At 39.9% G+C, this 17,403-nt stretch overlaps 1 protein-coding gene across 1 annotated transcript in view; it reads left to right on the top strand.

Annotated features, from left to right (window-relative positions):
* The window catches only part of clstn2 (calsyntenin 2), a 398,921-nt gene that overhangs the window by 361,543 nt on the left and 19,975 nt on the right, over window positions 1-17,403 (top strand). Inside the window, exons 10-11 of the mRNA XM_017723092.2 lie at window positions 6,897-7,063; window positions 9,211-9,359. Coding sequence (XP_017578581.1) covers window positions 6,897-7,063; window positions 9,211-9,359 — 316 coding nt within the window. The remainder of the gene's footprint in view (window positions 1-6,896; window positions 7,064-9,210; window positions 9,360-17,403) is intronic.

Here is a 17,403-nt window from a genome sequence, read left to right as displayed (position 1 = left end):
AATAATTTCCTAAATGGCAGCCACCACAAAACCTCAAGGTCCTAGTTTCCTTCCGTTGGCCGGCATTTAGACCTCTTCTATGGGGTGATTGCTGATTTTCGTCTCGCTTTATTCCTTCTGGTGTTGAAGCAGCGATTGTGAGGGAAGCCCCCGGAGTGGGGATTAAAAGGCCTTGAATAGAGGAGAAGTTCGCTCGCTATTACATCCCAATGAATCTAGTCTAAGCTCCACTAAGCCGCAACTGATAACTTTTTAGGCTATTAGCGGGAGAGATTGCCTCTCCGACTCACTCCATTTTTCGCCTGACACAATCAACAACGTAATGACAAGCCACCTCATAATGGAAGTTGTGGACCATGTTCTTTCAGGCTGGGCAAATTGAGATGCTTATCGCTGTTGAAGACAGAAATGGAGCCCGCTGTCCATTGTCTCTGTGACACATCAAATAGGATTAGCTCAAACTCCCACTAAGCCTACCGCTGCTAAACCTGCAGTAATTCCTAGTGTTCAAGTGTAGCATTAGTGGCTGTTATTCATCAGTGTTGTGCAAAAAAGAGCCCCTTTTGATGGCATACAAACTACTCTGCTCTCATACGATGTGGAAACAGGAAGAGATTTGAGAGAAATGAGCTTGAGTGCGTGAAATCAAGCGTCTCATTTACATATCATTTACATGAAGCACGGCCTTGTTCATGTAGATGTTTCGGTAGGGAGCCAATAACACAACAGTGTTCAGCAGCTTGTAAGCTGTGCTTTTAAGTGGGGTTTGAGGTGAAGCAGTGCACCCCCTACTGACCAGATTTTATAGTGTTTGAATAAAATGTGAAATAAACAAAACATCTTACGCAGTAGGATGTGGTTGTGTAGTGTTTCCTAAAATAACATATTTAATCTCTTTATTAATGCAGTGAATGCGATGTTTGTGCACTAGATGGGTTTTATTTATTTTTTGAGTCAGTAGTATAAAGTAAATGCCCAGTGTAATGTTTTTAAATGGAATATGGAATATTTGTAGCATATGTTTACGGCAATGTACCTGTAAAATAAGCGCATCTGCATTTGTACTGTGTTGCCTTGTGAACATATTATTAGTAGTACTGTTCTTTTTAAATGATTTTTATTAATATTATGGATGATATTGATAGTAGTTTTGGTTGGTTACCCACAAATCAAGCCTTTCTTCAGGTTGCAAAAGTATAACACTCAAATCTCACATGCACTCCTAGCAGACATGAGGTTGATCATACAAATATGCCAAAGATGAAACTGGTTAATAACAAAACTGTTCATGAATTTTGCATGAATTCATTTAGTGATCAGATCATACACAAATCTGATGGACAAGGGCCAGTGTGATACTGGTCTGATGTTTTGGATATGAAAAGAAAAAAAAAAGAAATGTCCTGGTTCCAGAACGAATTCTAGGCTGAAATGTTAGTTGCTTTTGAACATAACATAATTTATGGCAAAGCAAAGTTGGTCATGTGATATAAATATTCTTCAGCCACAGACACTCATATTATGTCATATCTTCATGCAAAAAAAAAAAAAACCCAAAAAACAAAAAAAAGTCTGGGGTCAGTGTTTAGCTCTCAAATACATATGTCATATGGATGACAATACACATTGTAATTAGAAGATACGTCATGTACATCCATGGAAGAGGCGTTGTTCACTAAGTTTTGACTAAGTTCTCTTCAAATGCTCTTTCAACAATTTCAACATTCGCATTGATCAGATTCATCCATTCGGGAAAGGGGAAGGCACCTCCGACTTACAAGATGTTCTACAGCACTTTTTGTGCAATTTCCACCAGAGAGGTCTCCAAACCCCTAAATTTTATCCCAATTGAAATAATTCAATTAAAAATAAATCATTTTAACAAGTAGTTAAAGGTCCTTCTCAAAAAATTAGCATATTGTGATAAAGTTCATTATTTTCTGTAATGTACTGATAAACATTAGACTTTCATATAGTTTACAGTCATTACACACCACTGAAGTTGTTCAAGCCTTTTATTTTTTAATATTGATGATTTTGGCAAAAAAGTAAAGAAAAAACAAAAATCTCTAACTCAAAAAATTAGCATATTTCATCTGACCAATAAAGGAAAAGTGTTTTTAATACAAAAAAAGTCAACTTTCAAATAATTATGTTCAGTTATGCACTCAATACTTGGGCGGGGCTGGAGGCAATCAGCCTGTGGCACTGCTGAGGTGTTATGGAGGCCCAGGATGCTTCGATAGCGGCCTTAAGCTCATCCAGAGTGTTGGGTCTTGCGTCTCTCAACTTTCTCTTCTTAATATCCCACAGATTCTCTATGGGGTTCAGGTCAGGAGAGTTGGCAGGCTAATTGAGCACAGTAATGGTCAGTAAACCATTTACCAGTGGTTTTGGCACTGTGAGCAGGTCCATAAAGCTTTTCAGCAGATGGAAGCATGAAGTGCTCCAAAATCTCCTGATAGCTAGCTGCATTGACCCTGCCCTTGATGAAACACAGTGGACCAACACCAGCAGCTGACATGGCATCCCAGACCATCACTGACTGTGGGTACTTGACACTGGACTTCGGGCATTTTGGCATTTCCTTCTCCCCAGTCTTCCTCCAGACTCTGGCACCTTGATTTCCGAAAGACAGGCAAAATTTGCTTTCATCCGAAAAAGTACTTTGGACCACTGAGCAACAGTCCAGTGCTGCTTCTCTGTAGCCCAGGTCAGGCGCTTCTGCCGCTGTTTCTGGTTCAAAAGTGGCTTGACCTGGGGAATGCGGCACCTGTTTCTACTCCAGACTCAGTCCACTGCTTCCGCAGGTCCCCCAAGGTCTGGAATTGGCCCTTCTCCACAATCTTCCTCAGGGACCGGTCACCTCTTCTTGTTGTGCAGCGTTTTCTGCCACATTTTTTCCTTCCCACAGACTTCCCACTGAGGTGCCTTGATGCAGCACTCTGGGAACAGCCTATTCGTTCAGAAATTTCTTTCTGTGTCTTACCCTCTTGCTTGAGGGTGATTGGTGTCAATGATGGCCTTCTGGACAGCAATCAGCTCGGCAGTCTTACCCATGATTGCGGTTTTGAGTAATGAACCAGGATGGGAGTTTTTAAAAGCCTCAGGAATCTTTTGCAGGTGTTTAGAGTTAATTCGTTGATTCAGATGATTAGGTTAATAGCTCGTTTAGAGAATTTTGTGAGATAGGAACTTTGGGTTTTCATGAGCTGTATGCCAAAATCATCAGTATTAAAACAATAAAAGACCTGAAATATTTCAATTGCTGTGCAATGAATCTAAAATATATGAAAGCTTAATTTTTATCATTACATTATGGAAAAGATTACATCTTTAATTACAAAGGTTAGAATATTAAAGCAAATGTCTGCTTCCAAACATACGATCATCAAAGGTCAGCCATAAATGGTTCATAAGGGTTTATTCACACTTACCGTGGCAGAATGTTTTATCTTAGGATGCTTAGGTTTAGGTTTGAAACTTGCTCTGTTGTTGTTCCTCGATATCTCAGTTGTCTGATTTTTACTCCGTTATGTTGACTTCATTGGGCAAAAGTTGTGGCTCTAGTGAGTGGAGTGTAGTGTTGCTTGAGAGCCCTGCATTGTCATCCATGTGAATCGTCTGGCTATTGTCCATAGCCATAAGGCAGAAGCGCTGAAATAGGTATAATGAAGGCCGCGCTGGTAACTTCTGTCTGCCATTGTTGTTATTGTCAATAGTATTGTCATTGTTGGCAAAAGTCTCTAGACGTCTACACACTTTTTTCACAAGTCTATCCAAAAATGTACTTATGCTCCTACTGTATACCTGCATATTAAGCTATTAAATAAGCGTATTATAAATCTTAAACTTATCCAGTTACTGCTATAGATTTGGTACCTTATTTTGTGACTGAATTGTGGGTTATTTATTAATAAGAGTGAGGAATGGAAGTGAACCCACATGCAGGCCCTTGCCGTTTACTAGTGTACACTGTATGAGATGTTTTGTGCCAGATTATTTGTTTAGAAAGTATTGATTAATGACACGTGCATAACAACTTTTCACATTGTTTTTCTGCGCAATATCAGATGATGCTGCTGCAGCTGGCAGGGTAACGTCCTTCCTTTCGGAGGGCAGTCATGAACGAGGACAGGAGCGCTCCTCTGCTGTTTTGTCTGCGTCATAACATTTAATTGATAACATCTGTCAGGGAAATCATTTAAAAATCATAGGCAATTAAGCATGCCAGGCATGAGAGGCTGCATAAAGAGCTTCCGCGAGTGGCAGTATTGGCTGCGATGGGAGCTATTAGCCCCTCCGGAGCTGCCAGCTCATCAGGCGAAGACTGGCGCAGGAAAACAAACACATTGTTAAAATGGAGACGGGCCTTTTATCTACACGTCCAGCCGATACTTAATGTCCTAAATGTCAGGTGAAGATTGCTGCCATTAGAGCAGTCTTGTTCCATGAGTTTTTGTTCAATGTGTGGTGGTAATAATAAGTGTGAAATATGGGGATCGTGGGAGTCTGAGACCTCCCTAATCAGCCGTTTGGACTCACTGAAAGGTGGCTAAAAATGATCTTACACACCATGTAAAGCATTAGTTGGCCAGTTTCCCAGACCCAGATAATGTCCATAGCTGGTTTCAATGGTGTGTATCAGGCCTGTGGAAAAGAGTTGATTACTTACTTTCTCATCTGTCAAAAGAATGACTTGCAGTGTCACCATAATGACTTAACATGTCAAATGAATAGCTTAGTATTTCATAATAAATACATGCTTCTCATAAAAGTGACATTGTAAGTGAAATGAATGACTTAGTATCTCATAATAATTACTTACAATGTCAAAATAATGATTTACTGTCCTAAAATAGTCACTGTCCTGAAATAATGACTTACTATGCCAAAATAAAGACTTATTATCCTGAAATGATTTCTTACCATTAGGAAACATTTATTGCTTAAAGGTGTCCCTCTATTGCTCTGGAGATGTCTCATTATGTTTCCTTTATGTATCAGATTCATCACAGACGTTTCTCCTAAAATTCACTTACAGAAATGGGAGTAAATAGAAAGGAGATACTTCTACACCCAGAAATTATTATTGTAGTTCCTTTCAGCATTAAAACCGGAATCTAAAACTAATCTGGATGTGGATCCATCTTTAGTTCAGTTGTAGATAAATGCATTATTCTCTTGGCAAATATGAGCACAAAGTGCGAGTTGGCAACGTCTGAGATTTCTAGTAAAAGTCAAAAAGAAGAATGAGGTTTCTGGGTTTTTTGCTCAGGAGAAATAAAGTAAAAGGATATTTAAGTAAGCCTGTCGGTCTCATTCTTTTCTATGTTTTCTAGGAGAAAGTGCAGCAATATTAGGCAGATCTTTTAGTTTTTCTCTCCTATGAGTGCTTTCTTGAAAATTGAATAACTCACTTCTTTATTTGTTATTCTTTATTTGGATCCCCATTAGCTTCTAAAAGTGGTTGCCAGTCTTTTGGGGTTCCACACAAAAGCAATTACAATAAAAATAAAGCAAACAAAACTTGAGAATAAATCTAATACTCAACAAGAGAATCAATAACCAGTAATAACCTACATTTAAAACCAAAAATCCATAATATCTATTTAAGGTTCAATCAATTTTGTTTTAATAACTTTTTTTTATAATTACTTATCTGCTTTACAAATTCCCAGCTAAAGAAGTTCTATAAGGCTCACCAGAACACACTTGACCTGTATTATACTCATGACAACAACCTGAAAATACTATTTTTTAAAAATATCTCTTGACCGCACTTGATCAAATCCATGGGCAGTACTCCAGGTGTGCAAAACAAGTGACCGAACTACAGCGAGCATAACAGACGATAGAACACATGCAAAACATATCAGAACACATGCAGGACATTTCATCCTAAAACCTTGAGAAATAAGCAATTATTTGGAGATACTAAGTGAATATTTAGAGAAAATATACCATTGCTCTTAGATGTTAGAAGATTTCAATAAAAAAGTCATTGTTTTGAGATTTTAAATAAGTATATAAATTATTTATATTATATATAAATTATATATATTATATATTATGTCATTTATAATATATAAAAATGTAATTAATATAGTAAGAAAATAAGTCATTATTTATATATATTAAGTGCATGAGAACAATTATTTTGATATTTTCATGTCTATTTGGAGAAATTAAGCCATTAATTTAAGATATATGGCAATATTAAAAAAAATGAGGAATTGTTTTAAGAAAGTCATGACTGATATTAGTGAAAATTTTAAGGAAAAAACAGTCATTATTTTGGGGTGTTAAGTCATTACTTTGACTTACTAAGTCAATATTTCAAGACAAGTCATTGTTTTGAGATACTAGGCCTGTATTTAGAGAAAGCAAGCTATTGATTTGAAATGTAAAATATGTTATTACTTTAAAAATATTGAGTCAATATTTTGAGAAAACAAGCTATTTAAGTGTAATTCAAGTTATGTCAAAATTTTACACATTGCTGACAGAAGCAAAAGAGGAAGACAAAGAAAAAGGTTTTTCTCCTCTAATAGGCACAAATGAGCTTCCATAAAATCTGATCCAAAATAATAAACAGAAATCAAAGTTCAAATGATTTCCATGTAAAAAAAATAATAAGCAAAGCAATAAATATAATCCAAGTCAAGCATATTTATTGTTTTGCTATCTAAGCTGGTGTTAATTACTGCTACAAGTGAGTTGGCAGCCAGCTGACACTATGTTCAGCTAACAAACAGCCCCCACAACTACTGTGAGGTATTTCACACACTGAGATTGAGTGTGTGTGTGTGTGTGTGTGTGTGTGTGTGTGTGTGTGTGTGTGTGTGTGTGTGTGTGTGTGTGTGTGTGTGTGTGTGTGTGTGTGTGTGATTCAGGAGGAGAGGTGACCACTCCACGCTTCACACAGTACTTCCGGGGAAGCCTCTCAGGGCTGACCATCCGTCCTGGAAAGATCGAAACGCAGAAGGTCATCTCATGCCTGCAGGCCTGCAAGGAGGGCCTGGACATCAACTCTCTGGAGAGCCTGGGCAAAGGCATCAAGGTGCATATACATAATCACACCAGATATTTGCCTCAATACACCTGTTTATATGGTTTCTTACACTATATAATGCACTGATGTCAACAAACACAGGTGTGATGCATAGTTAAAAACAGTAGTAGAAGCTGCCTTGAAGCTCTGATTTCGTCTGCAGTTTTGTCTGGTTTTCTTTGTCAGTACTTTGTCCAGCACAAAACTAAAGAAGCAAACCTCAGCCTCCAGATTTTAAAAATCTTTGTCAGTTTTCTAACTTTTTTGTGGTCATTTATAAGAATATGAATGGCAGAATGCATTAAAGCTGTTTACACCTTTCATTAGCATATTTTTCACGTCCAAATCATATCTGGATGTACGATGTCTGCTCAAAACTATGTAGACACCTGGCCGTCACACCTATATGAGCAATATTCAAATGGATCTACAACCCCCCCCCAATCAAATTTGTGGCCATTTAGTCAAAGCAACATTTGTGAGGTAGGGTGCTGATGTTGGACGAGAAGGCCTGGCTCACAATTCACTGTTCTAGTTCATCCCAAAGTTGTTTAGTGGGGTTGAGGTTAGGGCTCTGGTCACTGGAGCTCCACCAGGAAAGAGCCTTCACCAAACTGTTGCCAGTACATAATTGTCTAAAATATCTTTCTATGCTGTAGCATCACCATCACCCTTCACTGGAACTAAGGGGCCCAAACCATGAAAAGCAGTCCCAGACCATTATCCCTCCTCCACCAAACTTTACCGTTGCGACTGTGTGGTCTGGTAGGTAGTGTTCTCCTGACATCTGCCAAGCCCAATCAGGCTGCCAGAGAGAAGTGTGATTCATCACACGAGAAAAGTACTTCAGAGTCCAGTGGCGGTGTGCTTTACACCACTCTAGCTGACACTTGGCATTGCATAAAGTGATCTTAAGCTAATGTGCAGCTACTCAGCCATAAAGACTTATTTCATGAAGCTCCTGGTACAAAGTGCTTGTGCTGGTGTTGCTTCCACAGGCAGATTGAAGCTCTGTAGTGATGTAACAGAGCATAGATGATTTTTTTTTTTACCCAGTACACACTTCGGTTCCATGGCTGAGGTGTTGTTTCCCTAGACGCTTCCATTTCTTAGTAATAGCGCTTACGGTTGTCTGGGACAGATCTAGCAGGGCAGAAATTTCACAAACTGATTTTCACAAAGGTGGCATCCTATCACAGTGCCATGCTTCATATCACTGAGCTCTTTAGTATGGCCCATTCTACTGGTAGTTTGTCTATGGAGATTGCATGGCTATGTACTTGATTTTATGTACTCGTTAGCAATGGATATGGCTTGAACACCAGACCTCAGTAATTAGGAAGAGTGTCCATGTGCTTTTAGCCATACAGTGTACTTTGGTGGCATTCCATTTACACCTTTCACTGAATTGCATCCCTTTTGTGAACACACCTGAAAGTGGTGTAAGTGATCCCATTGTAATCCAATCACAGTGCATCTTGAGGGTTAGGGTTAGGTTAGGGTTAGGTTAGGTTGCCCCAGTAATCTAGTTTTTAGTGGTCCTGATGGTAATAACTGACTGAAACCTAGTTAGACTACTGCTCCATTCACAGTCAGTGACATATCTAAGACTTCCAGTTGGCCTAGAATTACAATTTTGGTTGGAAATTGGTCAAAATTTGGTTGATTCCACTGTCACTTCTTCCTTATGCTAGTAGTTAAACTAACACATAAGGCCTTTAGTTCAGCTCCTGAAGGCCTAATCAATGGGAGAGTTAGATTGGCTGTAACTGCATTGATACCTTTCCAAACATTTCATGTTTCAGAATTGTCCCCATATTTTTTCTGACCAAAACTTATGAATGAAATAAGAATATAATTGCAATGTTTACAGAGTATGAAGTCAACAAGCATTATGGTGAGTTTTAATCAAAATAAACTCAACATTACATGCTTTTAAATTCCCAGAAATCAATAGGCCTTCTCTGAAGGCCTAGATAGCCTTGACAGCTTTCTAGTTCCAGCAAATTAGTGGAAAGTGAATATTGTTACTTAGCAACCAGTGGTCAGCGGAATGATATAGGTGTGAGTGAAAATGTGAAAAAACCCAGGCTTCTCTCAGAATAAACATGACTGTTAATGGACTGTTAATGTCTGTTTCTCTCTCTTTTTCTCAGTTTCACTTCAACCCAGCTCAGTCTGTGCTGGTCATGGAAGGAGATGACTTGGAGAGCATCAACACAGCGATGGCGAAAGTTTCCTACATTAACTCACGGCAGTTTCCTACGCCAGGCCTGCGCAGACTCCGCGTAACCACTACTGTCCAGTGAGTGCACCCTTACACTGTTACACTACAGAGACATCACCGCCTCTCGCTGAAAATTCTGATTAGCACTACAGAATCGTGTCTGTTTTTAATGCAGTGTTGCCTGAAGGCCTAAAGATCACAGCCAGCCAATATCGGTTTTCAGCCTTTTCCCTTGCATACAGGGATTTCTCCAGATTCTCTGAATCTTTTAATGATATTATGCACCGTAGATGATAAAATCTCCACATTTCTAAGATATTTTACCTTAAGAAAGATTATTTGCCCACAAAATCTTTCACAGAGTGGCAAGCTCCTCCCCTTATGACAGGCTCTGGATGGTAATTTTATGAACCTGTATTCAATGAATCTAATTAGTTTTGAAATGTTCCACCAGGTGTTTTTTAGGCATTGCATAACTTTACCAGTGTTTTGTTGCCCCGTCCCAACTTTTTTAAAACATTCAAAATGGGCCTATATTTTTTCAAAAAATTATAAAATATCTCAGTTTCAACATTTGATATGTTGTTTCAACTCAATATAGGCTTTAAATGATTTTCACTACATTACATTGTTTTATTTACACTTTGCACAGCATCCCAACCTTTTTTGATGTAGTTGTTGTAGTAACAACTATTGCTGCAGCAATGTGACTCCGTCTGAACAGCCAGCGCTGCTGAGACTCATAAACATTTTATTTCTGTACCAACAATGAGAAGAGACATCGCAACCGCTCCGTGTTTGAAGAGGTTTCGAACGAAGCGGCTGGAGGAGGCCGAGGCTGCATCGTCAAAAAAGTTGAAAGAATCCGAGGGCACGAACTAAAGAAGGCTGTGGCCGAATAACGTGCCCTTTTTTCATCAAACTCGAAGACATTCTGGGTGATGAGCCCAGCTGTCAACCACTGGAACTTAATCGCTCGACGACGAATCCTGAAGCTCCTGGAGCGACAGGCGTTCACTGGCCGTCACGACTGCTTACCTCTGGACGAGCCTTGTGAAGCGTTGTTCGTTTGCGCATGTGGGTCGGTTTAGGGGCTGACCTGTTCAGATTGATGTCACATACAGATCACAGAACGTGAACAGCCAAACAAAAAAATCGGAGTTGGTGAGAAAATCTAATTTTACCTGCTGTGCAAATGTCGCCTTTTATAGCGCCGTCGCTACCTGCTCAAAAAAGTTTACATCCAGATCTGTCCGGAATACAAGCAAATAGCTGCTTTATCCAACATTACAGTTGTCCCCAAACCTTTGACGTGCGGCATTCCCCAGTTTGAAAGCGTTTCCTCTCATGTGAAAATGAATTTATTGTGTTTTCTATCATTTTTTAAAACGATTGCCGAAAACAAGGGTGTATCAAAACAGTCGACACACACAAGGCCTCCCACATGCAAACACGCAGCACAATTCCAGCTTTGAAAATCAACCTTGCAGATTCCTACCTTGTACCACACGGGCTGCCTCTATACTGTAATTGCTTCATTTACACAGACAAAGCAGAGCTTTTTAGCGCAGGCTGACACGAGTTAGCGGTGAGCAGCGGCTCATTTCGTGATCGTCTGGACACGTTTCAAACATACGCGGTGTCTTTTCTTGAATGAATGATGTGTTGTGATCTGTGCGCCGCACCGATAAATAAATATATAAATGTGGGAAAGGGGGGCAGCAGCACGGGCTTACAACTCTAATCACCCTGGAGAATTACTTTCTCAATGCCTCTTTGAACCAGAAAATGGGTCAAACGTATGCTCACAAAGTGTTTTTAGGGGATGCCTTTTTTAATAGATGTCATTACCATGCAACTTAAGCACGTTTGCTGTGACTAGTCTCCTCAATGGATCACAAATCCCCTTTTGTTTGCTGGATCCAAGGAAAACAAGTGGTATTAATTACAGTATAAAATGAAAAATGTAATGGATTTTTTTCTATATTGTGAGCAGAAAAGCAGCGCTCTGCTCGCTCTAATCAATATCCACGCAGTCTGGGGATGAGCCAGTGGGGTTGCCTAGGTTACTGATAGCATCGTTCCTACACTACAGAGCAGCTGCATGCTGTCGGACCACCTCGCATGCTGTTTGTTTGTTCTTTACTTGGCCTCACCTCTGAGAAGCAAAGTCCTGGACACTTCAATGGAGTGTGTGTGTGGTGGGGTTGGACACAATGCGACTATACTGCTACATATTGCTATATAATGCAGTATGTCTTGCAGTGTACTTGGCGAAAAGATTGGCCTGCAGTTTCTTAGCCAAAGTTGTTGCCTTTTTTTGCCTTAATTAATCATGGTACACAAAAAAAACAACCGTCTCAAACTGCGATTGGTCAGTACACTCTAAAAACAGCAGCCTTCATTCTTTAAAGTTGTGTAATGGTCAAATCTGACCAGAATTTCACTGTTTTGTTATTCAGCCGTTTGAATTTTGGCGTGTCTGAATGACCAAACTCACGTCTGGTTGGAGTGCATGTAAATCTGAGTTACTATCAATATCGTCTATATCATCAATATTAAGAATAAAAGTAGAAAATAACACTATTATTGATCATTTGTGTAGTACAAGAGTGGACTGCGAAGACGCCATTGCATCACAACACTGCGTTTTCTAAACCCAGAAAAACCTATTTTATAACTTTTCCTCTCAGAACGACACAGAAGTCCAGAGAGGCCCACAGAAGTCCAGAGAGGCCATGAGGTAGTTACACTTTTTTGCAATGTTATCATGAGATAATGACTTTACTATAAAAAAGTTATCTTAAGATCATGAGTTGTTTATCTCATGATCTCAAGGTCACAACTTTGTTACAACTTAACTGTCATCGTAACTTGACTGTCTTGTGATCTCAAGTTGTTATCTTGAGATCACAAGATAGTTGAGTGGTGATTTCAAGATAAGTATCTTGAAAAGTATAACTACCTCATGGCCTCTCTGGACTTCTGTATCATTCTGAGAGGTACATGTTTACATTATGTAATACATACTGTAAAACAAAGTTGTGATCTTGAGATCATGACGATTATCTTGGAGACATCCCCAAGGCTCTGTGGTGGGATGCGATACTACATTTGAACGCTTGCTTGCTTATAGGATGTGATGTAAATGCGACATTCACTTACCTTAGACTTAACTATTTTGTGATCTCAAGATAATACCTTTGTTATCTTGAGATCACATGATAATTATGTCATGATCTGAAGTTAACAGTCCAGAAAATTATAGCAACAGCTCATGGCCTTTCTTGGCTTCCTTAGAAAGAAGATTCGATGCCCAGTATGCACAAACAATTTGACTGGGTTTCTTGGCTCGGCTAATAATTGGCTTGGATTTTAGCTTACTTTAGCTACATTAGCACAGTTTAAGTATTAAGTTTACTTTAGCTCACCAGTTAAATTTGAGGGATTGTTTTACTTTGTTATAATTATGCAACAGTAATGGCACATTTCATACACACACACACACACACACACAAACACACACACACATATATATAAAATGTGTGTGCGTATATATATACATATATATATATATATATATATATATGTGTGTGGGTGTGGGTGTGGGTATATATATACACACACATATATATTTTATATATATATATATATATATATATATATATATATATATATATATATATATATATATATATATATATATATACATATATATGTGTGTGTGTGTGTGTGTGTTTTCAAATATATAAAAACCAACAAATAATGCCATATTTATGTTTGCACCCTGTAAGCTACCTTACTGGATCTGAGAGAAGGGGAGATTTAGTCCAATCCTGTAACAAATCTCTACAAACAATATGTTATACGGTCCTCGTTTTCATGTCTGTACAAAGTGATGGTAACCAGGCGCTTGGTCTATGTATGGTGTGCCGTGCATCAGGAGGCAACTGCAGGTCTGCCACAGCAGCTAATGACACACGTTCCATTGAAACACAATGTGCAGAGACACATTCAGCACACCACAGGACCTTACCAGATTGGACAGTACCATGCAGTTCAGAATAGCCCATGCAATGCAGTGCAACACAGCATAATCCTACATAATGCATATATAATAGCACAGCTTTGTAAAAATACAAGACAGCAGCTCAACCAGCATGGAACACAATACAGCACAGTGTAATACAGTATGGCACAACATTAGGGGTCCAACTGTCATTTAATCTTTTGATTACTGTTGCAAATATTCCCATATTCTACAACACTGGTCACCAGCCCAGGTCCTTGAGATTTGCCTTCCTGAAGAATGTAGTCCACACCTGCTCCAGATAATTAACGTCTTCAGACTTCACTGATGGACTGAATCAGATGCATTAATGTTATTAAGTGGTAAGAAGGAGGCATTATTTCAAATGCTAAGCTTTGCAGGAGAGCGCGATATAAGTGCTATATCGCTGATGTCAGAAGAAAACCTTGTACCTCCCAAGTTATCTCCACAACATACTCATAGGGTTTATGGTAGCTATAGTCCATCAGGCAAATCAGACAATAGAGGCTGAATCCAAACGTCAGTAAACAAACAGTCGCAGAATTTTTTAATGATGGTTATGAGAGAAATGTGTCAGAGTACATCTCACTCTGAATGTGGGGCTGTGTAGCCACGGACCGATGTGAGTGCCCATTCTAACCGCTATCCACTGTCAAAAGTGCCTACAATTGGCAAGTAGGCATCGGAACTGGACTTTGGAGCAGTGGAAGAAGGCTGTCTGGTTCTCTGAATAACCCCCCCCCCACATCGTATCGATGGACGGCTATGTGTGCATTGTTTACCTAGGGAAGTGATGGCACCAGGATGCACTGTGGGATAAGACAAGCCAATAGAGGGAGTTCAATGCTCTGGACAATGTCTACTGGGAAACCTGAAGTCTAGGCATTTATATGGATATCTAATTGACAGTGCCACCTACCTAAACATCATTGAGGACTAGGAACACCCCTTCTTGGCAATATTCCTTGGTGGTATTAGCCTCTTTCAGCAGGATAATGCACTGGACACTGCATGGATATCTATGGGATGTGCTGGAACAACAACAATCTTTACCGACTCCCCATTGCAACTTGCAGGACTTAAAAGATCTGTTGCTAACATCTTGGTGCCAGATACCACAGGACACCATCAGTCCTGTAGTGTCCATGCCTTGGCATACTGGGCAATATTGTGATACACTGGTGTACCTTTAGGTCAGGGTGTACACAAAGGTCCTGTGTAGCTGCAGGTTTTCATCGTAACAAAGCAGGAGCTCACACAATCAGCTGCTTGAAAACTGACCAATTGCTTAAGGAAGTGGTGATCTCCTACTTGTTTGGAGTGAAAACCTGCAGTCATTATGGCTCTTTGTGCATAAGATTTGACATCACTTCTTTAAGAAATAAACTAGTGTCCATCCCGTTTTGAAATCTGTTCAAGCGACCGTTCACAAAATCCTGCTGGTGTGGGTTCATCTGCGGGTTTTGTCTCTTTGTCTCTCAAAAATGCTGCTTGAGTGTTAACAGCACCCCTTGTGGGCAACATGAACGACTGTGGAGCAAAATTCTGTATGCGTCCCAAAATAAACAGATGTGTAAGGTTTTATTTGAGTATTACAGCACTTTATTTTAGTTTAAACACATGCAACATTCATAGCACCAGTGCTAATTGCTTACATGCAGCCCTGACAAAACAATATCAAGTTTTGGGTTTACAGATGGTCACGCCTCAGGCGGATTCAAACTGCATTTCCCAGAATGCGTTGGGAAATTATGTGCATGATTACTTCCCTCGGACTCGGAGTCCAGAACAGACTCCATTGCCCACAATCCCTCGGGAGATCACATGACTTTGGATAATTGCTTGCGCACCTATTAGCACTCGAAATGCCCTGATTATTAATACTGTGCACCTGTGTTTGTTGTCATATGACTCATTTAGCCTCGAGAGGTATTGCTCTGTTATGACTGAGTCACTGTCTGTTATGACCCATTCTTTGTTTTTCTGACCTTGTCTTTGGCGTATCCCTTTTGTGCCTTTGCCAGCTTGTTTTTGGATCTTTGTTTTTGACTTTTTTGGCTTGTTTCCTCGACCACGATTTCTGCCCACTCCCTTGGTTTTGGCTGCCTAGTGTTATGATCATTTCGGTGATTCTCTGGTGCTTTTTGGTTACGACCCACACATGTTTTTTGACCTCGCCTTTGCTGAACGTTAATAAAACCCTGTTTGCCTTTTTCATCCGCGAGCGTCTGAATTCTGTCGCACCGTCACACAGACAAACACAGTGTGGTAGCATAGAACACGTAATACAACAAAGTTCAGCCCACAGCACAGCAGACCAAACCATGCATAACATCATTGTCACATTAACACATTCAAACCTATATATTGAATGCCAGCTGCTGTTTACATAAGTGGAATGAAATTCACTTACACTGAAGTCAAGAATCTTTTTTCCCCTCTTCTAAAAGTTACTATATCAGAGATATGAGGAACTGTTGCAACAGAGGCTATTTACTGCATAACATGGCACAACACCACAGCAGTCCATTCGACTGTGCTGTTGATGTGAAACATTGCCAGTGATATCAAAGCAATCAACTGGGCATCAGTTCTCTGACTGCTTTCTCTGATCTTAGTCTTAGTCATCTCTCCAGGCTCTGCTGTCTCACTTGCCTCATCTATATGACGCCATCTTCCAGTGTATCTCTGTTTCTTTTTATCTAATCCAAAAAAAGCTGCTGTGTAAATCTCTGACCTCTGACTTGATTTTATTTATGATTCTTTTTTAGACAATGATTTAAAGCATTGTGAAATATTGGCGCAGGGACAGTCATGGGCTGAAGGTTAGGGAACCAGCCCTGTGACCAGGAGGTTGTTGGTTCGATCCCCGAGCCAGTGGTGCATGACTGAAGTGCCCTTGAGCAAGGCACCTAACCCCCAACTGCTCCCTGGGTGATGCAGATAGGGATGCCCATCGCTCTGGGCTAGTGTGCTCACTGCCCTCTAGTGTGTGTGCATTCACTAGTTTGTATGTGGTGTTTCACTGCCCAGATGGGTTAAATGTGGAGGTGAAATTTCCTGGTTGTGGGACTAATAAGGGTCACTTAATCTTAATTACATTTAACCACACCTCAAATAATGTCTGTAGTTTGGTTCCCTTGGTTTGGATCAAAGCAGAAAATGATATATATTGGCGTTAATGGTCACGCTGACATATTCAATGTCGAAGCAAGTGAGATTGTGAGATGAAGTACTGACGTACAATGAATATTCATATATAATTTTTCATCAGTAGTCCGCATTCACTGGGTCCATGCTTTAACTTTTTTACAGCGTTTTTGGGAAGCTTGCTTTCAGTTTTTCATAGAAATCTGCAAGGATGTTTTTCCACACTTCCAAAGTTCAGCAACTTCTTTGCTTGATTTGCATATGTACCCGAAATGGTTGGCAGCCCTATCCACAGTGCCCAGGGAAAATTTGGGGATTAGGTGTCTTGCTCAAGGGCACTTCAGTCACGTACTGTTGGCTCAGGGACTCGAACCAGCGACCTTCTGGTCACAAGGCTTGTTCCCTTACCTCCAGACATAATCATATTTGCATGATTTTCTTCTTACTCTAAATGTAGTTGATCAGCCAGACCACTGTTTTTCGAAAAGACTTGCCTGAGGCCCTTACTAAGAAAAGTTCTGAGCCTTTTTAAGGCATGGTCTAATGTTTATATTACATGACTGGCTGGTATCTATTCCAGGCACAGCGATGTGAAGGTACTACATATTGATATGTCCTGCTTCTGGTTTAAAATGCCCTTCATGGAAAGAAAGAAAACACACTTGCTCAATCTTAAATCCAACTTAAACCACAGGCCAAATCCTGCAAACTGTTGAGATCGAAACAAGACCGGACTCTAGAACGAGACTATCGATCATATCTCGTTCAGCTGGCCTGCATTCCTATGCCAAATTGTGTCTTGCTTTACCTGCACCTGTCACTTTACTTTGTTCAGGTCTAACTGGCTTAAGTGCAACAGCAAATACCTTCCTACTCTCCTCTGGTTCAACCCTCAGAGTGTGCTCAACCCCTTATAGGGCC

This window comes from Pygocentrus nattereri, chromosome 2 (assembly GCF_015220715.1).
Source record: "Pygocentrus nattereri isolate fPygNat1 chromosome 2, fPygNat1.pri, whole genome shotgun sequence".
NCBI lineage: Eukaryota > Metazoa > Chordata > Actinopteri > Characiformes > Serrasalmidae > Pygocentrus > Pygocentrus nattereri.
The sequence above is the reverse complement of the archived record's forward strand: the minus strand, read 5'-3'. Positions and strand labels throughout refer to the sequence as shown.